This window comes from Bombus terrestris, chromosome 12, assembly GCF_910591885.1.
Source record: "Bombus terrestris chromosome 12, iyBomTerr1.2, whole genome shotgun sequence".
Taxonomy (NCBI): Eukaryota; Metazoa; Arthropoda; class Insecta; order Hymenoptera; family Apidae; genus Bombus; species Bombus terrestris.
In genome coordinates this window covers 8,574,876-8,597,131 of record NC_063280.1, presented here as the reverse complement: position 1 = coordinate 8,597,131, position 22,256 = coordinate 8,574,876, and the positions used below count along the sequence as shown (strand labels likewise).

The 22,256-nt window shown below is 34.2% G+C and overlaps 2 protein-coding genes across 8 annotated transcripts; both read right to left on the bottom strand.

The window, feature by feature from the left end:
* Positions 1-131: 131 nt before the first annotated feature.
* On the bottom strand, positions 132-14,619 carry LOC100644692 (fatty-acid amide hydrolase 2). Of its 5 annotated transcripts, none has more exons than XM_003399744.4 (11): positions 14,450-14,619; positions 6,149-6,328; positions 5,137-5,356; positions 3,894-4,111; positions 3,318-3,429; positions 3,001-3,158; positions 2,368-2,505; positions 2,054-2,146; positions 1,675-1,839; positions 923-1,105; positions 132-809 (listed from the first exon to the last, which is right to left on the bottom strand). In XM_003399744.4, the coding sequence occupies exons 1-11, from the start codon at positions 14,450-14,452 to the stop codon at positions 702-704; spliced, it is 1,578 nt and encodes a 525-aa protein (XP_003399792.1). In that variant the 5' UTR covers positions 14,453-14,619; the 3' UTR covers positions 132-701. The 5 variants fall into 5 exon arrangements, with proteins under 5 accessions (XP_003399792.1, XP_012170364.1, XP_012170361.1 ...); XM_012314974.3 differs by lacking the exon at positions 14,450-14,619 and adding an exon at positions 14,119-14,235; XM_012314971.3 differs by lacking the exon at positions 14,450-14,619 and adding an exon at positions 9,347-9,455.
* Positions 14,620-15,700: 1,081 nt separating this feature from the next.
* Positions 15,701-21,956, bottom strand: LOC100644818 (MOB kinase activator-like 1). 3 transcript variants are annotated; one of them, XM_048411048.1, is made up of 6 exons: positions 21,741-21,956; positions 21,553-21,645; positions 20,448-20,614; positions 20,139-20,366; positions 19,905-20,068; positions 15,701-19,822 (listed from the first exon to the last, which is right to left on the bottom strand). In XM_048411048.1, the coding sequence occupies exons 2-6, from the start codon at positions 21,564-21,566 to the stop codon at positions 19,742-19,744; spliced, it is 654 nt and encodes a 217-aa protein (XP_048267005.1). In that variant the 5' UTR covers positions 21,567-21,645; positions 21,741-21,956; the 3' UTR covers positions 15,701-19,741. The 3 variants fall into 3 exon arrangements, with proteins under 3 accessions (XP_048267005.1, XP_003399793.1, XP_048267006.1); XM_003399745.4 differs by having other exon boundaries at positions 21,553-21,956; XM_048411049.1 differs by lacking the exons at positions 21,553-21,645; positions 21,741-21,956 and adding an exon at positions 20,763-21,140.
* Between the last annotated feature and the right edge of the window lie 300 nt (positions 21,957-22,256).

Below are 22,256 nucleotides of genomic sequence, written 5' to 3'. Positions count from 1 at the left end.
AATTGATTTATTTAACGATTTAATTTCTTTACTGAATTATTCATTATTTGCAAAATATGCACGATCAACTTCAATTAGAGTTAAGAAAGCAGCGAGGAGGGGAACATTTATGTAACAAAAGTAAATGTAAATTATTTTTATAAATTTTATTTAGATCAACTATCAGTTACAGGACTGTAGATCTTTTTGCAGATATAAATATAAAGTCCTGAGATACAAATGTAATTCTTTTTATTCCAATTCTTCTGATTGTTCTTGAACTTTTCGAACGGTTTACGTTTAATAACTTTTTAAACTGGCGCGCATGACAATTGAGAAATTAATTGATTAAATCAGCTTCGGACAGAGCTCGTTCGCTTTCTTACAAATTTCTCCAACGATCGAAAGTCAAATTTTTATTTCATTGTCTATTCATAATATATTTCCCAACCATTGTAAATTCGACCTATCCCTAAGATATTTCATGGTAGAACCATACTGGCCACTCCCCATATGTCATAAAAACAGTCTATATTTATTACACATCTTAATTTCTATCGTAGATTCATTCACGTTTAAGGTATCGCGATCGTTCGTCGTTTGAACGAAGAAGCACACGTTCGTTACCGTAGTTTCTTCGCCGATCGTATCGCGTCGAATACGCTCGATTCATCGCGATGGATCCTTATATTGAAGTCTTTATCATCTGATCAAAGAGAAAATCAAAGTTGCAACTCGATCATCGGTGGCGGCTGCCAACCACCGAAAACTTCGTCGATCTCTTTAGCCACTGCGATCGTAAGATGATCGTTGCCCGTGTTTGCCATGATCTGTACGAGGCAAATAAGGATGAAAACGCATTACGCAATGAACTTAAAAAGGTGCATACGAAATGTCATTACTCTGATGCTTGAATTTCACAGGTACAAAGTAAATTACTTACTTGAAGGCCAACAGGTAAACCCTGTTTATCGAGCCCCATTGTACAATGTGTGGCTGGTATTCCTAGTACATTAGCGATTGTCAGATACATAAAATTGGGGATATTCATGTAGCTTTCATTCGCGTAATAGGCTGATGATACGAACGTTGGGTATATCAGTACGCCGTTATCACCTAGTAGCTCCTGCAATAAAAACATTTATAATTTACTGTAGGAATGATAGACAGGATGCCTATTACGGAAAGTTGAACTATTATTTTATTGCTAGGTAAAAAGAGACATTCGCTCATACTCGCCGGCTAGGACTCTCTTGCCTTCGCGCGATCACTCGCTATATACACACACACACACACCCATGCACATTCTTTTTTGCTTCAGCCTTACAAGGACTGCACGTGGCTATTACAGTCCGTCATCTAAATAGAAAAATATCAACGGTCGATTCTCATCGCCGACAGCTCTGTCCTTTTAGACTACCTATAATGTAATGCTTATTCTAATTTATATAACAACACTAGGAGTTACTTTCAATAGGAAGCATTAATATGTTCGCTAATAGCTACGCCTAAGATACACCAAGAAACAAGTGTTGGTTTTTAGATATAAAATGGCCAACTTTTATTTTAAGAAATATACGTAAAGGGCTATTTGAAAACAGAAACAACGCTCCATCTCGAAATCAGAGATTGCCGTAAAGGATGCAGGAAATTTCTTGGGAATTATTTCAAGCCTGTTAGTACATCCTTACTTACCTCGAATTGTTTCTTTAACTCCTCCGTCTTAGCGAATACAACTTGATAACTCCCTGGTAATTTATGATATATCCATTTCAAGGTGGCATATGTAACTGAAGACAGCGTATTCTGCGATATGCCACAAAGGCATTTCAATTCTTCAAGCAGACATTTACTCGATCCCTGCGCGATAATTGGTTGCTAATTATATTGGGAAGTGTTTCAAGGAAGCATGACGTTGAACGTGTTTAACGCGTTCCATTTTCCGTTATATTACATTTTTGTAAATTAAAATAGTAAAAAGAAAGAAAGATCATGTAACTCCACCCCCTGATAGAATCACAGGTCGTGGCCCACCGGTGGGTGAGACCGGTTTGAACGTGTTAATGGAACTTACCACGCATTCGATATCATCATTGATGTCATCCAGATTTATCGACAGCATAAACGCTGAGATGTTAAGTGCAAATTCCATGGCAGGTAATCGTGCCTAAAATTATAGATTTTCGTAAATGTACCCTTAAGAAAGAACGATCGTATACGTCGTTTCCGACTAAAGTCAATTATCTCATTTTTATTATTTCGAAATCAACGAAAATCACCAGATTTAAAGTCTATACTCTTTCGTGATTTATTTATTTCGAAATGATTATTCATTGATCAGTCGGATTTCAAACGTCTGTTTCTTCTCTGAATTCTCTGTTAAAATACCTTTTCTACTTTAAAACCATACGTCGTTTCGATGTATGTCCTTAGCTTCTTCATCGCCTGTTTTACATCCTTGTTTATAGAGTTCGTTATCACGCAGCAATCCTCCAGGTAATAGAATTTTATGTCTTTCAAACATACCTACAGCAGTAGAAATTCCACAAAATATTCAGCGAAGATAATCGCTAGAGATTCGCTGGAGACGCGAACGGTGGAAAAATGAGAAACGAAATTCTCATGTACCTCGTGCGATATTTTATAAAAATGTTAACTACTGTTAAATAAAACTACTGTAAAGAAAGCAGTGGATGCTATAAACGAAATATTATGAAAGTGTTTTTACGTTACGTGCTCGAATAATACGAAACCGTATTTAAATTATACGATGTCCAATCTTAGATCGTTTCTTTGTAATTCTTCATCTCTCACGAAGCTTTTTGTGATATTGCTTGCGGCGCAATACGTCCATAAATATCTTCTGCGATTAATTTTCGGATAGTTCCCCGACTCAATGCATAATTTAAAGAAACCAATTGAGAATTAAACGATACCGCAGTCTTTGATTATTTAGGGAACGGCACGAGAGAATTGAGAATTTAATAGCGCAGAAATTTCGTAATATAAAGTGTCAGCAACCTTCTGCTCGAACTTCTTCCTCGTCTCTTCCGACCGACACATTATCCTCATCATAAGAGACAAATCCTCGGCGTATCTGACCATCGCTCCTGGTGTATAATACACGGTAAATGATTCATCATGAGAATATGGCCTATGGCCCTCTGCAGAGACCAGACCTGCAAAGCAAATTTATACGGTGAAAATGATATTTTCTTATCTTCCATTCTTTCTGATTCGGTATGTGATCAACGAGAATATATCATATATTCGATGAAGATTTTGTAGAGCGATCGTGAGTTTGGTTAATGGATATTTTACTGAGTGTTAGGATTTACCGGACGTGGGTCTGTGACCAAAAACACCGCAGAACATAGCTGGAAGCCTCGCAGAACCTGCAATATCCGACACGATGCCGGCGATGGAGGCGGCGGAACTTATTAGTGCTGCCTGAAAAGAAGCAAGAAAAGAAGGGAAAGGAGGAGAGACCGCAGAGCCACGTTATAATTTTCATTCGGCGAATTATAATCTTACGCTGCGTGAAAATAAATGAAAAACGAAGAGAAGGAGAGAACGACGGGGACGAAAAATTAGAAATCAGACTGTGTGATCTTATGCCGCCTAAAAAGGAACAAGAAACAAAGAGAAAGCTAAAAGAGAGGAGGAAAGAGACTGTATTATAATTGTAACTCGATTATTCTTTGCTTTTTCTACAAGTAGAGATAAAACAGAGGAAGAGTCGATTTTATTTTTGAAGGAAACAATAGACGTATACGGCATTTTATGTAAAGTCTGATGTGAAGTCTGTTAGATCTGATGTCTAAGCGACCTTGAAGTTTTCCATACAGAAATATCATGCACGTTTCTTGAAGCGATTCTGCGATAAGACGAATGCAGTTTAAATAAATACAAACCTCGCCACCGGAAGAGCCACCGGGTGTCTTTCTGGTGTCATAAGGGTTTTTAGTAGTACCAGTAACTTTGTTGTTAGTTTCCCAGTTCAGACATAGCTCGGGAGTATTGCTGACGAGAAGGACAATAGCGCCAGCCTTGCGTACCAAGCTAACAACTGATGCGTTTTCAGTCGCTTTCTGTGAAGACTTTTTCTTCACGCCGACCATATACGACATTCCTGACAGAGAATGAATACGATGAGCTTAATTCTACTCTATGTATTGTAGCAAATTATATTAGGAAATGGATAAATCGTAAAGCGATAAATATATTTTCTTTCATACGATAAGAACTATCGACGAGGTAACTACACGATGAATTTAAAATCGCTGAGCTTAATAGTTAAACGATTAAAGTCGACTCGAGGTCGACGATGTTTTTATGAAATCTTAATTGCACTTTACTTGAAAAACCCCGTCTTAATCAACAGACTAAACAGGTTTCTTTTATGTAGAGTTGAAAATACATCATTTGCGCGAGTCCGGTGTTTTAAACGAAGGTAAAGAAAAAAGAAGAAGAAAAAAAGAAAATGAATAGACAATATGCGAATAGACAAAAACCGGAAACGAGAATACAAGGAACGTATGAGACACGCGTTACGAGCTCTTTCGTACCTCGCATTCGAAACACGAACGAGCATCGACGTTGCTTCGAATAAGTTCACCTTCCATTTATAATCAGTATCGTTGTATGCAAATGTTTGTTTGTCCTGTTTAATCGTGACTGCTCAAGGAAAAGGAGAAGAAAACACCGGAGAGAAGGCAGCGAATAAGTCATTGCCGTGCGTGACTGAAATGAAAAGCATCGCACGAAGATTTCTTTTCTTCGTTTCGACAACCGTTACCTTCGATGTTAAGGAAGTTTTTGAACTATAGCTACAACAATGATTTTCTTCTCCTTTTACTTTCCTTCCTTTTTTTTTTTTTTTTTTTTTGATTCTTTAACGCTAGAACCGCCGATTTTACTGCATAAATACGTGGCAAGTTACGCGTACGACACAATGTAATTGAAAATAGCTTCAAAATATTTGAATTTGTAATATTTTTAAAAACAAGCCGTAGTTTCCCTTGCGATAAATGCTGCGGACGATGAAGAAGCTGTGTGAAATCTGTATTCAATTATTCTGATTAATCCGATTCAATCTTCTGATCAATTGTCTTCGTTTAGAGGATAATCTGGCTCGTTAAAAAAGATTGGACGAACCTTCAACGGCGAAACTCTCTTTCACAGTTATGGGTACGCCAAGAAAAGGCGTCTCATGAGCAAGCTCCTCCTCGGTTTTCGTGGTGCTCGCTAAGAGCTTGTCAACTTCCTGCGCTTCCTGAATGGCTGCGTTGAAACGCGAGTCGACGATAGCGTTTATCACAGGATTTACGTCTGTGCATCTCTCCACATAGGCTCTTACCACTTCTTCGCTGCTGATCTGCGAAAGAGATACTTTGGATGAAGTATAGTGTATCCGGACTGCGAAACTTTTCATGCGAATGTGTCTTTTCGCGGGCATTTTAAGGTCGCTAGAACCGAAAATTGGACATGTTTCGGAAAATTCGGCGATACGAATATTTGGTCTTAACCAGAAAGACCGTGAACGTGCAGAGCCATAAGCGGCAAGACAAGTGGTGGTACGGCCAATGCCAATGCTGCAAATGCCAATTTTCCCTTTTATTTTTACCGTTTATAGCTCTTTGTACGATCGCGGGAAAAGATAGAAAATAACTCGATTCACGCCTTATTTCCGTGAGAAACGACCATAATTTTCGGCTTCAACGACCTGAAAAACAGCTAGAAAGTGTCGTTCTAGCCGAATATCTTGCAGTCCACGTTACCACGCAAGAACCGGTATTTTTAATCGTTTATGAATCGTTAGAGGTAAGATCGTAATTATTCTTTCGTTCATCCACTTCCGGCTTAATCTCGAAGAAGATTTATTTGGAATTTATTAAAGAAATTTAAAGAATTTATTTGGCGAAAAAAAATTTCTCCGAAGATGGATTTAGAAATTGTTTTGCAAATTTGAATATGAAAACGATATAATTTATCATCGACGAAAACGAAACGGTAAATTAGAAATTAATAAAGATAGATAAATAAAGATTAATTAATTAGATAGATAGATTAGAAATTAAGTCGATAATTAGACCATCGAGATAAAACTATTTGCTATCGAAGAGAAATCAATTTGTATTCATCGGTTGACCCGTTATCGTGTCCTCACCACTTTCTTGCGAATCTGTCGCGCAATTTCTGTCGCTGAAATCAACAACAACTGATTCTTGATCGCTGGTATTCGTTTCCGCTTCTTAAAGTATTGCAGTTTTAAAAACGGCGTCACGATACAGCTTAGCATAAATATAACGCACTTCATCAACTTCTGAATCATCAGGTTTACTATATCCTACAGGAAAGAAAAAAACATAAAATTAAATTGCTATATTTGCATATTACGTATTACAAAATTTAATACCGTTTATGAGAATACAAGACGAGACGTAGAAAAAAATACATTAATTAAAACTTGCGTATCCACATTCTCAGTGGAAGTTCATTAAACTGATAACGAGAGTTCAATTAAAGGTCATCGTAAAAATAAACATTAAACGAGTGTGGCAGGTAATAAAAATTAGTGATACGATAATTAAATAAAATGACGCGTTATATTGAACTGCAACAGATACGGATATTTTTCTTTCGAGGCTTTCGCGTTTCAAACTAGATTTTTACTTCGACATTTTAAGCAATTCGTAAGATGAAGAATCAAAATATCGTACGATTGTCGCATAATTAATTTAAGAATTAATTTAAGAATCGTCCGAAGGGTTTCTTTTGAAACAAACAATCGAGAGAAAGTTCGGCATACGAGGTAATAATCATTAACAGCCTATTGCTAAACTACTTAAACATTGTTTTAAGTAAACGTTCGTCTGTTAGCGACTACAAAATACAGGAGATTTTTAATGTAAATGAGAAGCGAGCTTATAAGATGGCTTGAATGAATATATAACAAATTTGCATAATAAATTCCTGTGATAAGTGATGTAAATGATCTTGACATTATCTTTAATAAATATTAAAGAAAATAGTTAAATCTATTTTTTATTCGATTGTAATCTCGTCTAATGGATTTTGATCCTTAAATGTTTGATTTAAGTAAGTTTTTAAGCATGATTATTTTTAATTCTAATTTAATGCTAACTAAACGTTCGACTAAGCTTAGATAATTCTTTACAGCGAAGTCTTTTCAATTTTACGTGCAATATATTTCTCATTGAAAACTATTCATTCTCATGTTGAACATGCGGCTAATGGTAATTAAACAATGGATTAGTCTTAGGTAATTTTTTACATTAATAGATCTTTTCAATTTTACATACATAATATATTTTACTGGCAACATTCATTCGACGATTTTTAACGAATTTCGAAAACTACGATTATCAATGCAAATCGTTGCATTCTGGAATTGTCGTGCCCCGACGTGGCGAACGTGAAAGCGAACCTTTAAGCGAACATTCTTCGCTAATTGTTGTCCCGTGTTTGCTCGACTGCAAATCCAACTCGTTGGAAATGTCTATATGCACCTTGCACATATATACTTGCTAATGATGTTATGTTAGCCATTAATGAGCCATTGGTTTTCGATTATGGCTCGTATTATACGACGAAGGCAAACGTTGATAAAAGAAATCCTTATATATTAAAAATAATATATTTTTAATATATTAAATATATTTATAATATATTATAATATAATATAATATATTTATAATATATATTTATAATAATAATATTATAAATTTTTTATAATTTTTATAATAATAATTTTATAATAATAATTTTTATAATAATAATATTATAATATAATATATTTATAATATAATATAATAATATATTAAAAAAAATATATAACGAATGGTGGAAAACGATAAAAAGCTGATAATTTTTTTACGAAAGGGGCAATAAAAAGATATGTCAAAATTTAGAAAATATTTCTATTAGGATTGTTAATTCTGTTTCTGTTTCAATTCTATCTTAGAGAGGTTTTTAGTTACAAGACACTTTTTATTTATTTATTTATTTTTTGTGAAATCGTACTGATCCTTTTCTTCTTTCGAGTAATCGTTTGTAGAAACTTGCTGTAGGTCGCTGTTATTCACTAAAAGATTGTACTGTACCAGATTTTTGGGTAACATCAATGGCAGGCCGTGCCATAGAAGTTTCATCCTCCTGTTTTTCTATTCGAATTATCCGATCGTTGGCGTAGAAATAATTGTTCCACGATACGTGGTCACGAAGACAAATTACGTCATTGCTGATTCGTATTGTTCACTGATTAGATTTGTTATAGTTAGTTTCGTTGTTACCGAGTCAAACACATCCACGGTGAAAGCTCATCCCGATCATTTTTTCCGGATATCCTCTGGTTTCGGACGAAGCTGGACGTACTTTATCTCCTTCGTTGAAAATTGATTTAACGGTGTTCTTATGTCCACGTTTTCCAAACTGAAATTTTATATCATTTTCAAACTGACAATTTCAAATTTAGCTTCACTAATTCTTCTGTTCCACGTACATTTCTTTCTCTTTTGTTTGAAACGAATGCGCGTCATCTATAATCAGATCGTTCATTATCGAACACATAGTGAATCGTTGATTTTGAATGTACAATACAAATGACAAACACAAAATGTAAATGAACGTTCGTGCATTTTCATTAATGCTAATAAAAAAGTACACGTAAAACAAACTTCTGTATAATAATAAATAAACACTTGTATTCTTATCGATCACACTCACGTATTAAAAATATACACTCGATTTCGATGTAAAATCTAGATCGAACGTTTATTTCGACACTCGGTAAAATCCAGTCGGAGAAGATTGATATTTTTATTACATCCTTGACATTATACGAAGGATGTTCCTCGCTTGTAACTCGAATCAAAAAGAAACGTTCTGCTAAATTGAAACTGAAACAAGACACCACGATACACAGCAGCGTGGATCAAACTTCATATTTACATCGGAAAAATAGTTGACGTTTCATAAAATCTGTACAAACTTTCAAAACGTGATCGAGGAACGCATACGTATTCCGAACGTTCTAACATCTCAACATCGCACAGATACGCTTTTAATGCCACTTTAACTTACGTAGGTGTAACTTCCGTAAAAGCGATTCTCATTCACTTTTCAGTTTCATTTACTTCGTTTAATTTTACGCCCTTCTATTCGTACCAATCGATACCAATCATCGCTTTCATTGATAACTACTAACCATAGGTACATGTTCGCCTTAGGTGAGATCAACAGCGAACATTAGATCGAAGAATTTTATCCGAAGTACCTACGTTTTGTATGTCAGCGACAATTTGCAATGTCCGAACGTTTAATGTACGATAGTGAAGGTATATACCTGCATTTTCACTATGTTTCCTGTTATCTTTCTTTTTTTACCGTTACGTGATTCAGGTAGTCGTAAGTAGAGTAACGGTTGATAGTTTCGGACTAAACGATCCTGGTATACAAGTGGCATATTTAAGCGAAAAATCATCATGGTGGGGCGTTTTGTGAAACCCACGGCAATCTTTTGGTGTTACTAAATAGTAAAAGAAGATACCGATTTAACAATGCGAACGTTATTAATACCTTGTAACAATGAGCACGACTAATATAGTAAGAGAATATTTCGTATTTTATAATTTAATGATCATTAACAAAAAAAAAAATGCATATTTATGGGCAGATATGCGATATTTTACAGTAATAATATCTTATGCAAAATATTATGTTAATAGGCATTGACGATCGAAATCTTTGCCAAAAATTGAATCGATCAATAAATCTTCTATCTAACAAATAAATTGTAATCGCTTTTAGATGCTCTAATAAGATTATAATAGAATGGAAATGTTATTCCCATTCGTCGAAATAATAATGATAAGGCTCATGTCGCTTGACCGAAGAGACGATTAAATTTTCATCTTCGTTTTTTACTTTTTTCAATTTTTTACTTATCCGGGTATAACTTCTTTGCCGAGCCAATTAAATATTTAAGAAAATAATAATAAATAAATATTCTAATATTAAAGTGGAATTAAAGAAACAAATTCCTAGCCTCTGTATACTTTGTTGTATGTTTTGATATTTCAATTTTCTAGATATCTCATTATCTTCATTCGCAGAAAAATATTATCCCTGATAAATTCGTCTGCGGCTTCTTGATAATTCTTATTTTTAGAATTTATACACATGATTAATTTATCCATTCAATTGATACGTCCTTTTGCTTTTATAATCAATTTCCTGTTTTCCTTCGTCTAGAACAGAGAGTGAATGTCAACTTCACTCGTTTGTCTTCATGCTATAAGCCATTTCTCAATTCTTCTTCTTTTTTTCATCCGACTTGCCTGGATACTGTGCACGATCGAGACGAATCATTTCTCTTTCTTTCTTTCTTCTATTCCTTCTCTTTCTTTGCCACGATTCCATTGCAATTCCAGAGAAATTTAATTTAAATTAATGAATTTCCCATGTAATATACAATTGCATAATATTTATTTTTTTTTTTTTTTTGCACAGAGTACACTGTTGTTTATATAGATTAAATCCTCTCGTCATTCTTCGTGGAAAAAAATAATGTACGTTTTCAAGTATCGTCTACATTGTCAAATAAACGTTGAGTCACTTTGAATAATAAATAATCTTTGATATGTACTCTATCGTTTATGGAACTTCGCTATTTACGAAACGAAGAAGTAATTATTGGGGTGGCATCTAAGTGATTGCGGGTCATGTCATTATCACCTAATGACAAAACCCGCAATCACTTAGTTGCCAACGCAATATTAATTATTAAACGAATTAAGAAATAAGTCAGTTCGCTGTCTCTTTCTTTCCTTTAGCACGTTTATTAGAGTGTTTCTATGTTATTGCGCCGTGTAACACCGAATAAGATTAAGTAACAGAGCATGAAGTTTCTCGAAGCAAGAAATTTTGTAGAAAGATTCTTATTCCTCAAAAACTTTGTTATGTGCCAAACCATAATGGTGTTAAGTTCTTTCGAATAAACGTGAAATAATCTCCAGAGATTATTCCATGGTATTTATAGATTCATTTGCATCTATCACTGTCATATATTTAAAGATGCAAATGATCTACGAATGTGCCAGGTTTATTTAAAAAATCATCTTCTCCACATTGGCGTGTATTTTCGTATAGCATCGTGTCGTTTTTGTTGTCAATATTTTCATTCGAGAATTTAAATAAATATTGAATCATGATGCAATCGTCTTCATTTATTTTCGAGATGTTTACTAGTCGGAACTCATTTTGCCTCACTTGCGATGCAGAATTGTCAAAATGCGTCTGTCGAATACGAGACGTCGAAATTAAAATTTGTTAAAAATCACAAATAATTCATCGCACGTGATTAAAAATCAGTAGTCGCATAAGAGTTGTTAATTGAACAACAACAGTTCCCAAATGGCTTTATTTCAACGATGTATTAGGTCATCCCATAAGTTCGTGCCGTTTTTCGAGCGGTTATATATGCTAAGATTGTTTACATACCTTTCAGTTTCATGAAAAATTGTAATCCCCCTCTCGTTGTACAACTTCTTCCCATTTTTCTGGTAGGGCCATTATTTCGTCTCGATAAAAGTTCTCTTGTTTTTCTTTAAAATAATTTTCTAAGCTATTTTTGAGAGCGTCAATATTTTCAAATTGTTTACTTACTAAAAAGTGTTGTAATGCTCTGAACAAGTGGTAATCGGATGGGGCAATGTCTGGGGGATGTGGTAAAATTTCCCAATTAAATTCAGACAATTTTTTTGTAACGCTTTTCGCCACGATATGCGCGGTCTAGCGTTGTCGTGATCGAAGATAACATTGTTCCTATTCACTAAACCTGCTCGTTTAAACACCTATGAATCGTTGTCTTAGGTATTTTCAGAACATTTGACATCTCTTAAACTGTCAAACTTCGTGATTTTTCAACGAGATCCCGAATTTTATCTTCGTCTGTCTGAGGAGGACGCCCGGAGCGTTCCTCGTCTTCTAAACAGAAATTCCCACCTCTAAAACGTTGGAACCACTTCCTACAGGCGCGAGATGAAAGCGCATTTTCTCCGTAAACAGCACATATGTTTTTCGTGGCAATTGTTACAGAACTTCCTTTCCGAAATTCATATAACATGAGATGTCGAAAATGGATACGCATTTCACTCATGATTTTTTTACTGTTAGAAGTCACTGTGTTCACTATATCACGATCTTATACCCACGAAAATCTGCTCTAGCCTGTTCTCGATCAGCTAAGCTCAAGTGCATTGGTCCCTTATCGCCGTATGTTTAGAAATCGACACATGAAATGTATACACAAAAGTTGGCACGAACTTACGAGATGACCTAATAGTTTATTAGTCAATATCTCATTATCGACGATCAAGATTAATTGAAGATCCATGGTAAATCGTCGCAACTGTGTTAATTGCGTCTAAGATTGTTAGCGGATATCGTGATAATATTTTTGACGCGCGAGAAAATGTTTTCGTACATTAAAAAAAAAAAAAAGAAAAAGTCAATAATTTTCATCGAGAATAGTTGGATAGAAAAACTCGTAATAATTTCGTGCTTAGATCTTATTCTGTCATAGTCGATTAAATTTCATTCGATTACGGATTATATATACCCATAAAGCTAAATAACGAATAATTGTATCCAATTCGTTTCAGTCGTATCACCGAAAATTTAACTAATTCGATTAATCTAAATTTGGATGAAACGTGACGCGCGAACTCGTGTTTCCTGTGGCAACGGTAACGAAGAATTCTTACAGGAGAATATTCTGTGTATGATCAGACGATGTTATTTAGCAAACAACGAAGTTTGAACAATATCACGCGACGAACGACGCTTCCGGCGCGTATCGTATCTGATTTTCAATTCTCAGCGAAAACTCACAGAATTGTCACTGTAGTTGATGTTATACAAACGAAACGCTAATGGGCAACTATACATCAATGATAGTGCAAATGATACATTTTTGCATCAATAATTTCGTTTTTGATATAATTCTTCTGATTTATGGTTTCGTAAAAACACGATTATGTTGTAAGTAGTATAAGGTGAAACAGCGTAATAGACATTGATGACATCAATTTCAATCTGCAATTAATACGAATCTGAACTAATACCAATGAAAATGTTCCGCTTTATCAACGACTCGATTAACATAATAAGCTAGACTAAGGAATAAGGCCACATTCTTACGAAGAATACATGTTACGGAACACGTATTAACTTAGTTGCATGACACGTTATTCGAAACATTGTTCTACCAGCAGAGATTCAATTACGGTAATTGCTGCTTCGTCAGTTTCGTAATCACGAAAATCAATTTTGCTCGTATGTTAGCCTCAGACCTCTATTTACCATAATCCAATTCCTATTCTCTGTCTTCTTGTTCTAACTGATCCGTTAACTTCGATTCTGTTAAATGCGCGTCCAAGATTTCAGAGTGACCTTTATCTTTTTCTTTTTCCAATGGAACACATATATCTTTCCAGCTAATTTTTTCTAAAATTTCAGGATTATTCAATATATTATATTCAATACAAATGCAGCACAGAGATCTGCCTTTTTAAATCACCAGCCACGAGATAAGTTGCACGAGATTGCACGAGCAATGATCGACGTGACATCGAGCTTCACTGAGCTACCAAAACTTTGGAATCTCTACACGTTGCATTACCCGAACAATTTAAGAACAGATCAGTTTAGAATTCCTTTACCTGAAAATAGTGTTCAATCAAAAATCTACGAAGGTTGAGGAAGTCGATCCACGTATTCGTAGACCCTGAAACTCGCTTGCAACAAAAATAGCTCTTAGAAATCCAACGTTCTTTCCAACTTCCACGACACTTCTAGCAATAAAAATTCTTTATTCTCAACTATATCGATATAGATATAATTGTGGGCTGGTGTCAATGTCTGTTCGCCTAACGCTTTCTCGAACCACATTTACGCGGACTTGTTTCTCTTCATCGTCGTTCTACAACCTGTCGTTTTTCGTCACGGAATCAGGTCAAAAAGTGGAAGCACACGGAAAAATTGCGAGAAAGAAAAACGAACCAAAAGAATTATAGACGATCTTATTCTATTTTTCCCCTGTCGTATAAGACTTACGAATCCTTGTTTTATTTCCAAGCACTATACACACGGAGGTAATTATCTTCGGAGCTTCGTCTCGAGTAAAGGTTCGGCTACGTGTCGCTGTGTCTTTTTTAAAACCCGAAACGTACGACTAACGTTAGCATTAATGAAACTCATAAACATAACAGGTTTTTTAAATTTATGTGCTTAGTACCAAAAAACACAAATATTTTTTAAGAAATGATGATGAGATTTTATTTATGCATTATTCTGTTGGCGTTGGTTTTTCTAATTTAGTTCTCACTTTAATTGATTCCATGACACCGTTATACTTTTTTTACCAATTAAAAATTTCTCTGTTTACCATATTGAAGATAGTAAAGCGTTTCACGTGGTGGCATTGATGTACGATGCAGCAAGAATTTAACGGAGACCGGATACGATAAACGGCAGTTGCGAGACTAATTCGACATTGCCACGGCACTCCAGTACAAAAAGGAAACGGTTTTCTTAGTTGTTACGAGTGGGGCGGCCGAATTCCTCCTAAGTATCACTTGCTTTCCTTCGTCCTCGTCCGACCTCTGCAGATTCGCGTAGCCCCACTGCTGTCCAGACACTTGCGACCACGTTGGGGTAAATTGTTCGACCATTTTCGTATCAATTCGTTTAAATGTTATCAATCAATATATATCATCGCATACGATTTTTATGTTTCTTTTTGCCTTCCCATTAATTTTAATTTGCCATACCATTTAAACGACACGTGGTTGCCCTTAATCCTGTGCTGAACGTGATATTACTACTAAATTGATTACCATTGTGATGGAATTTACCTATCAGATACGAGCAGAGATAAAATAAAACGTGGACAACGTTGGACGAGAGAAGGAAGCGTGAAATATCTAGGTAATTTTGCTCATTGGCATGTTCAAATCGAATTTCGCAAATGGTTTAACGTAACAAAATATTCCATAAAATAATAGGTGGCGAAATTCTTCGTTTTCTTTATTTTCTTTATAACTTTGAGCATGAATGTGAATAGTGAATTAGCATAAATTAACAGCTATGTTTTCGTTACGTACGTTCTTCGACTCGAAATAATTTACGTGCCATTCGTCGTTCTCTGGTTTTTATATTTCGAGATTTACGCTTGACACACGCCTGGAAAATTCTAGAGGATTGTAATTCCAGTGTTCGAAGGAACAACCAAGCGTTTCATTAAATGCGAAACTTTCTGTTTCGCTAGGCCATCTGAGCGTGAAAACCGCGCGCCAAGATTTCGCAAATTCAGTCACGTATTAGGGAGCTATCTAAAAGTAAATTAGGACGTTTAATTAAAGTTCTGAAAATATTTCAAAAATATTTGTAATCTCGATTATAAAATTTATCAAATCTTGTTTATTAAGATTAAAATATGACAATTCATCTTGTTTCTTAGAATTAAAAATAATGTAATTTATACATATGTTTCTGCACCAGTATCGAGTCTCCTTATGGAAAATATTCAGTAACTTGGTAAATTAAAAGCAAAAGTGAAAGGTGAGATGTGGCAACTTCAATTTCGAAATAATAGGAAGAGAAAATGAAATAAAGGTTTTCGTAAGAAATAACGGTCTTATGTTTACGGTTACGCGTGAGCTTTCGTTTATTTGAAAAAAATATTATTTACATTGCACAGATATATCACTAGCGTCGTTAAAAAAACGAATAAACAATCGGTATTCCTGAAAGCTCTTCGCACTTAGTTTTGAAGGAACAAACAATTTTTATTCAACTATCAATCATAATGACAAAATTTGTCTTACAGTTAATATCCGAATTAATGCTCTTATAAACTTAATAAAAATCAATCGTTGAAATAATATGATTCTTTTCTTTCAGATACACAAACAAAATCAATTATCATTAACAAATTATTGAATTTTTAAGTTGCGCCAGTAGTTCCTGTCTGCCTAAAAAAACCGATACTTTCATAAAATAGAAATTTCGACATCTAAGAACCTAGCTGAATCCTTAAAATATCTGTTATTCTCTCATTACACGCACTCTTCGCTTTTCTATTTTCTTATTTTATTTCCTTGCATTTACTTTACTTTTTCATTCAAAATCTTGAAACAATTAGACGTTTCTTCAATTGGTGATCATATGAAAGAGCTTCCAGCGATGCCAAGGAAACGATCCTCAAAAAGATTCTAGACAAGAAAGATAAAAAGAAAAGAAGAAAAAGTAAAGAGAACAGCACAAGCTTAAAGAGAAATCATATCTATATATATATCTATATATATATATATAAAAAAAATATCGCTTATCTTTTCAAGTAACAAGTCAGTCGAAAAATGTAACATGCCGGGTTCGCGTATATTTTCAGTCAAAAGAAACAAAGAGAGGTGACTCAAGTGCGTTTTGTTACAGGCTATCGTTCAACGACGATCTAACGACATTTAATCGTGTAAATTATTATATAAATAGCCATAGAAGCGTCAGTATCGTATATAATAATCATATCGATAATACTACTAATAATAAAAATAATAATAAGAGTAATTGTAATTAGTAACAGCGTTACTTGTGTGTAAAATAATTTCTAACTGACAACGATAATATATTCAAACGATCTCGCCCCTCTAACCTAAATATGTGACTAAGAAAGAAAGAGAGAGAAAAAGAGAGAGAAAGAGAGAGAGAGAGAGAGAGAGAGACGAAATCGTGCTTGTTTGCTGCGAGAAAAGTTTTTTTTTTCATTCTATAAGGTACAATTCTTCCGGTCTTCTTAAGTACTGAATACAATATTATCGTCGATACGAGCCATTATTATTGTTACTTTTACTGTTACTTATATTCATTTTACATTGAGAAACACGCCTGTAGACCATCGCGGAAGAAAGCCTATCTCGTAATCGTTCTCCCTTGAAACTTGTTCCATTCTATTCCATTTCTATTAGTTATTTCCTCTCGTTCATCCTTTCCTTCCTCTATCGATATATATTTAGGTTATTACGAAAGCTAATTTGTTTATATCGTTTATAATAAAATACATTTATATTAATCCTGGACCTCGCGAAATTTCTCATTGATCCTCGTGATTTACATGAAAAGTGATATCACATCGAGCAACCTCATATAATGTTTCAATTGTTTATACGCCAACGCGAGAAAGATAAGCAAAAACTCTAATCAGTGCCTGTTAAATAATAGCAGACCATTTTTCCTTAATATAAAAAAATAACATTTTGTTCCTTTTATTCGCTTTGAATGCTAACAACTTGTAATCTATGTCGCGATTTCGAATTCCATTAATTACAATGTTTTCGCTCGCTGCATCATAATATTAGACTGTTTTGAGATAAGTTTTTCATGTATAGTCAGTAAACTGATAAGATATACAAGGAGAATTGCGATAGTAATTTGACAACAAATCGAGCAATATTAGAAACTTGGAAACGTACGAACTTTTCAGAAAACAAGTTCGTCAACTTCACTTTTTCTCATCTTCATTACCTGTCCTTGTCCCTTCTGATTAACATTTAATTATTAAAAAAGAAATGATTTTTTTAAATGATTTGAATGACTTGAATTAATCTTTTTGGTATATTAAATGACAAGGAATCTTTAGACTCACATAACAACACCTAACTCACAATTTGCATATAAAATAGTCATTGTATATGTAAACCATGAATCATAATAAACAAGATTGTATTGTAATTTTTATACTAGATATAATACTAAACGAATCTTTCTGGACTTTTCTTATCAAGATCTTAAATGAAAGATATCAAAGAAAGGTACAGCCACTACATCTCCTTGTATCTCTTCTGATTCAGTATTCACTTTATGCGTTACTTATCACAAAATAGCCTGGTCCATTGAAAGCAAACGTATGTCTCATGATCGTATAAGCAATAACTTCTTATCCTCCTATATTACTCCGTTCAAACGATAGCCACTTACATCAATAGCAGTACGAAAATTTAGTTAAAATTTTACCCCGCCATACGTAAATGTAGCTCGTTACACAGAAATGCAAAAGTCCGATCATCACAGCAAAGGGCACAGTGTATGAACAGAAACTATCTGAGGAGTATTTTCTAGTTACAAGCGAATACAATGCATCCATTTAAATATTCGAATGCAACGGGTGCAGTCTCACCGCGCGTGAAAACAGCAAGCATTTACATTAATATATATGTATATATATTAACATCTCATCTCTGCTATAAGCGAGAAAACTATCGTGCGTAGCTGAACGCGCTATAAACGAATATACGTTCTATTTGACATTTCTATATATCAAAATTCATTTCTTAATAGCGAAATAAATCATGTGTGATTGTGTATACTGTGACTATGCACATCACATATTTAGTATTATTTATACGAAAATGTTTGCCCTTTGCGTTTCTCCTGGGATACCCTGTATCCATCGAATTAATTCTAACTTCTTTAGAAAACATGTTTTGAATCGAATCTATGTTATACCTAGAAATGAAATTATTAATTTTTGGTATATTCATGTACAAATGTTTTTATAACGTACAAGAAGCAATCATTTTTACATAAAATACCAAAAATGAAAAAAGCTGAAATGCAAAAAGAACTTTCCCAGTAATGCGACGCAAACGGCTTAAATATAATATAACATGCTTTCTAAAAGAGAACAGACTCAAAAATTCACTCGTATAAAGAATAAAAGATATGGTGCGTATAAAATCCCTAACGCTATAAATAATTTCTATTGCAAGCGCTTGACACGATGATAATAATCGTCTAAACTAATTACATAGTATGAAGTTTAATGTAAATAGCGTAATATTAACTTAATAATGTTATGTACTAACAATGTATAGTTTAGCAATGATATAAAATGTTCAATATCAGGTTGTACCAATTCATGTCGATAATCAAAGGCGCAACGTTTTCATAAAGTTGTCGCAAATTTAAAAAAAAGATATAGAAATGCTATCGAGAGCATTCTTATTTTCAGACATTACGCGTAGTATCGTTTCTATTTATAAAAGTTACGATATTTCTCGAACTTTTACGATAAAACAGCATAATGTGCAATAGTATGAAAGATAATAACAAACAATGAGAATAAGAAACGTAAGACCAAGTGTAATCGTTGTTTCTAACGTTTTTTTAAAAATGTAATCCACTTTATATAGTCGATATGAATTATTTTTTTCGTCTCTTACGCTAATCTTTGTTCCAAGTATAAAAATTCGTTACGCGTAATAAATTACAATTCACCACAAAACATCTCGACTACTTAAGAAACAAAAATTTTTTCCTTCTTTCAAGATGTAAAATAAAACGGACAAATTGTATCGAATGTATAACTATTTTACAAAAGTCTACGTTAATAATCCTCACCCTATCGATCTTTACTCTGTAATTTTATCGATCTCCCAAATAGACAGAACTCTGTTTTTATCGAGATTCGTCTTCGTTATTAAAATGCGTAAATCAGTCACTCGTTTTTGTAAATGAATAAAATATGTTATGTAGTACAATACCAGTGACTCCTGCTTCGAGGCGATGATCGCGTTAGCAATGAATTGGATTAGTTAAATAACATGCACAATTACACGTTTGATTAAAAAGATAGCACGGGTGAGAGTCTTTGGAGGAGTTTTCGGTTGACGATTAAAATCGTTCATCGGGCGTCCTTCGCTGTTAACTTCTCTATTAATTCTTGCAATGGCGCCAGTTCTCTTCTTTCTATCAAGTTAAATTCCTACAACAAACGAAAGTAATAAAAGATCATAATGGAGCTTATCTATATTTGTTGAAGGTTCATTTAGTTTTAAGTACTTTACCTGAACAAAAAAGATAAAATGTTTGAATGAAGTATTTAAATGTGCTTCTTCACCAAGTTGAACCACTTCGCTGAAGTGTTGATGATAAATATGTGCATACACTCTGAATAATCTTTTCAATATTGTCTTGGCAATGGACAAGAAATTTTTTGGAAAAGGGACTCCTAAGAGATTATAATTTTATCAGTATATCAAATACGAAATTATCTTATCCAACAAGATAATGTGACTGACCGATTTTTGAAGGAAATAGGGTTTCATCATCTAATTGGTCCTGCACCCAAGTCATTAAATAATCAATGTACTTTGGTGCAGAACATTTAATTGGCTTTTTCACAGTATGCCCATCAGCCCAATGGTATTCGTATTTAGGTCCTGCAGACATAATGGGACAACTTTCTTCTGTACAGAACTCTGTAATAGTGCCATATAACATATTGATTTGGTTGAAAAAATCAACAGCTGAAACAATATAAAAAAGTTAGTTGTAATTTGTTAATTATTATAAGTTGAAATATACAATAATATGCTTGTAATACATACTATTTACTGCAACCCATTCATTTAAATCTTCACCTTCTGGGAGCATAACTGCAAGTCTCAAATTTCCAGAGCCTAGAGTGGCTGCTGCATGCTTCATCAAATCATATTGATGAGTTCCCTCAGGGATATTCTTCTTTGGTTTAAAGGTTTTCGAAGACCTGCTTCCACTTAAAAAACCATACAAATATATTTCAATAATTGTTGTATTTATAAAAATACAATGTTATATTTCAATAATAGTTCACTTTTAGACATTTGTATTAATTTCTATATTAGTAAAAAACGTAATCAGAATTAGAAAATTTCTATTTGTACCTTTATCTTTTACATTTTTGTTTATATGTTCAATTGTTTACAGATTGAAGCATTTTATTATAAATCATATTCGCAATTCGATTAAAGACAAAAACAAACATCAGTTCATCGTATGTATCATTCGAAATACAAATACAGGAAACGCATAAATTTAAAGAGTGACCAAAATGATGTTTAGGGCGGATATGACAAATCGATCGGCCACAATTGCAACTAAGAACTTGCCCGATATCGCATCAAGAGCGTTTAAAAGAATTCTACTTCCACGGTGCAATCCGCTGCGATAAGATATGTCCCGTGGCGATTAATTTGACGTGTGACGAATATGCGCGCGTGCAACAGAGCACGAGTGAAAGCATTAGCTAAACGAGAGGGCTGAAGATCGTGTGAAAACGGAGAATTTTTCAAAGAAATTATGGCATCGTGCTATTTTTAGATATCCACAGATTGGTCGATCGCGATGTACTTGAATTCAAGAGTACATCGGGTCGGTTACCTAAATTAGCCGAGAAGGTAATATTTACGAAACTGGTTGACCAGTTTCTGTCAATATCTGCCCTCACTCCGATCGGTCTATGGTAACAAATCATCGATTCCTTCTTTGCTGTCATTTGTCACTTGCAAATAACATTGGTGTGATATCAGGCGATCGATTAACAGGAAAACATTGAGTGTTCGGTAAGCTTACTTTTTTGAATGCATCGGAAATTTAATGTTGCGATATTAAAAAGGTAAAAGCGCTATAGTAGAGTAAAAGTCGATTTTCATTGGAAACGGAAAAAAAACTTACAATAGGAAGCTCATTGTGCACTCCTGGATGACCTGTCGGTGAAATTCAATTTACTGCTACACGGCTGCACGTGTCGTTGATTTTTGCAATATTCTACAATATTATGAGATTTAAGCTGCGAACGATCCTTCTTAACATGCACCATACACTCTCTCCCGCGACAGCACGATAGACGTTTTGTCAACTACCTTTTCTGCGATCACCTCGACTTCAATCCTTCCACTGTTGAACGGGATTCTACTTCTTTAGATTCGGTCACGACCTCTATACAGACGTGATCGCAGACACACAGTTTCTAATTTTTCCTGTTACTTTATGATTTATATCATTTCGACGTTTAAAATGTCTTAGCCTCTGCGAAAATCGCAAATTATATCGATATACTATTTAAGTAACTATAGTCCAAATATTTTACTATGTGTAGCACGATCGATATAGCAGGTAAAAAATATAGATTGTCAAAGTTAAATGAATTTAGGAACGCTAACATGGAGGACTTATTAGTACTGCGTATTCGCCTTAATGCATTTCAAATATGACCGCAAGTCTTCTCCAATATTACTGGCGCGAATTTTAAATTTTATGAACTTCTACTTGTGTACTTTTCTTTAGATTTCTACCCATGCTACGAACCAGTGAATTATTCACTTTCTCAACAATTCTATCCTGCTTCAATCATGTTCTTCTTCGATCTTGTCTTTCCA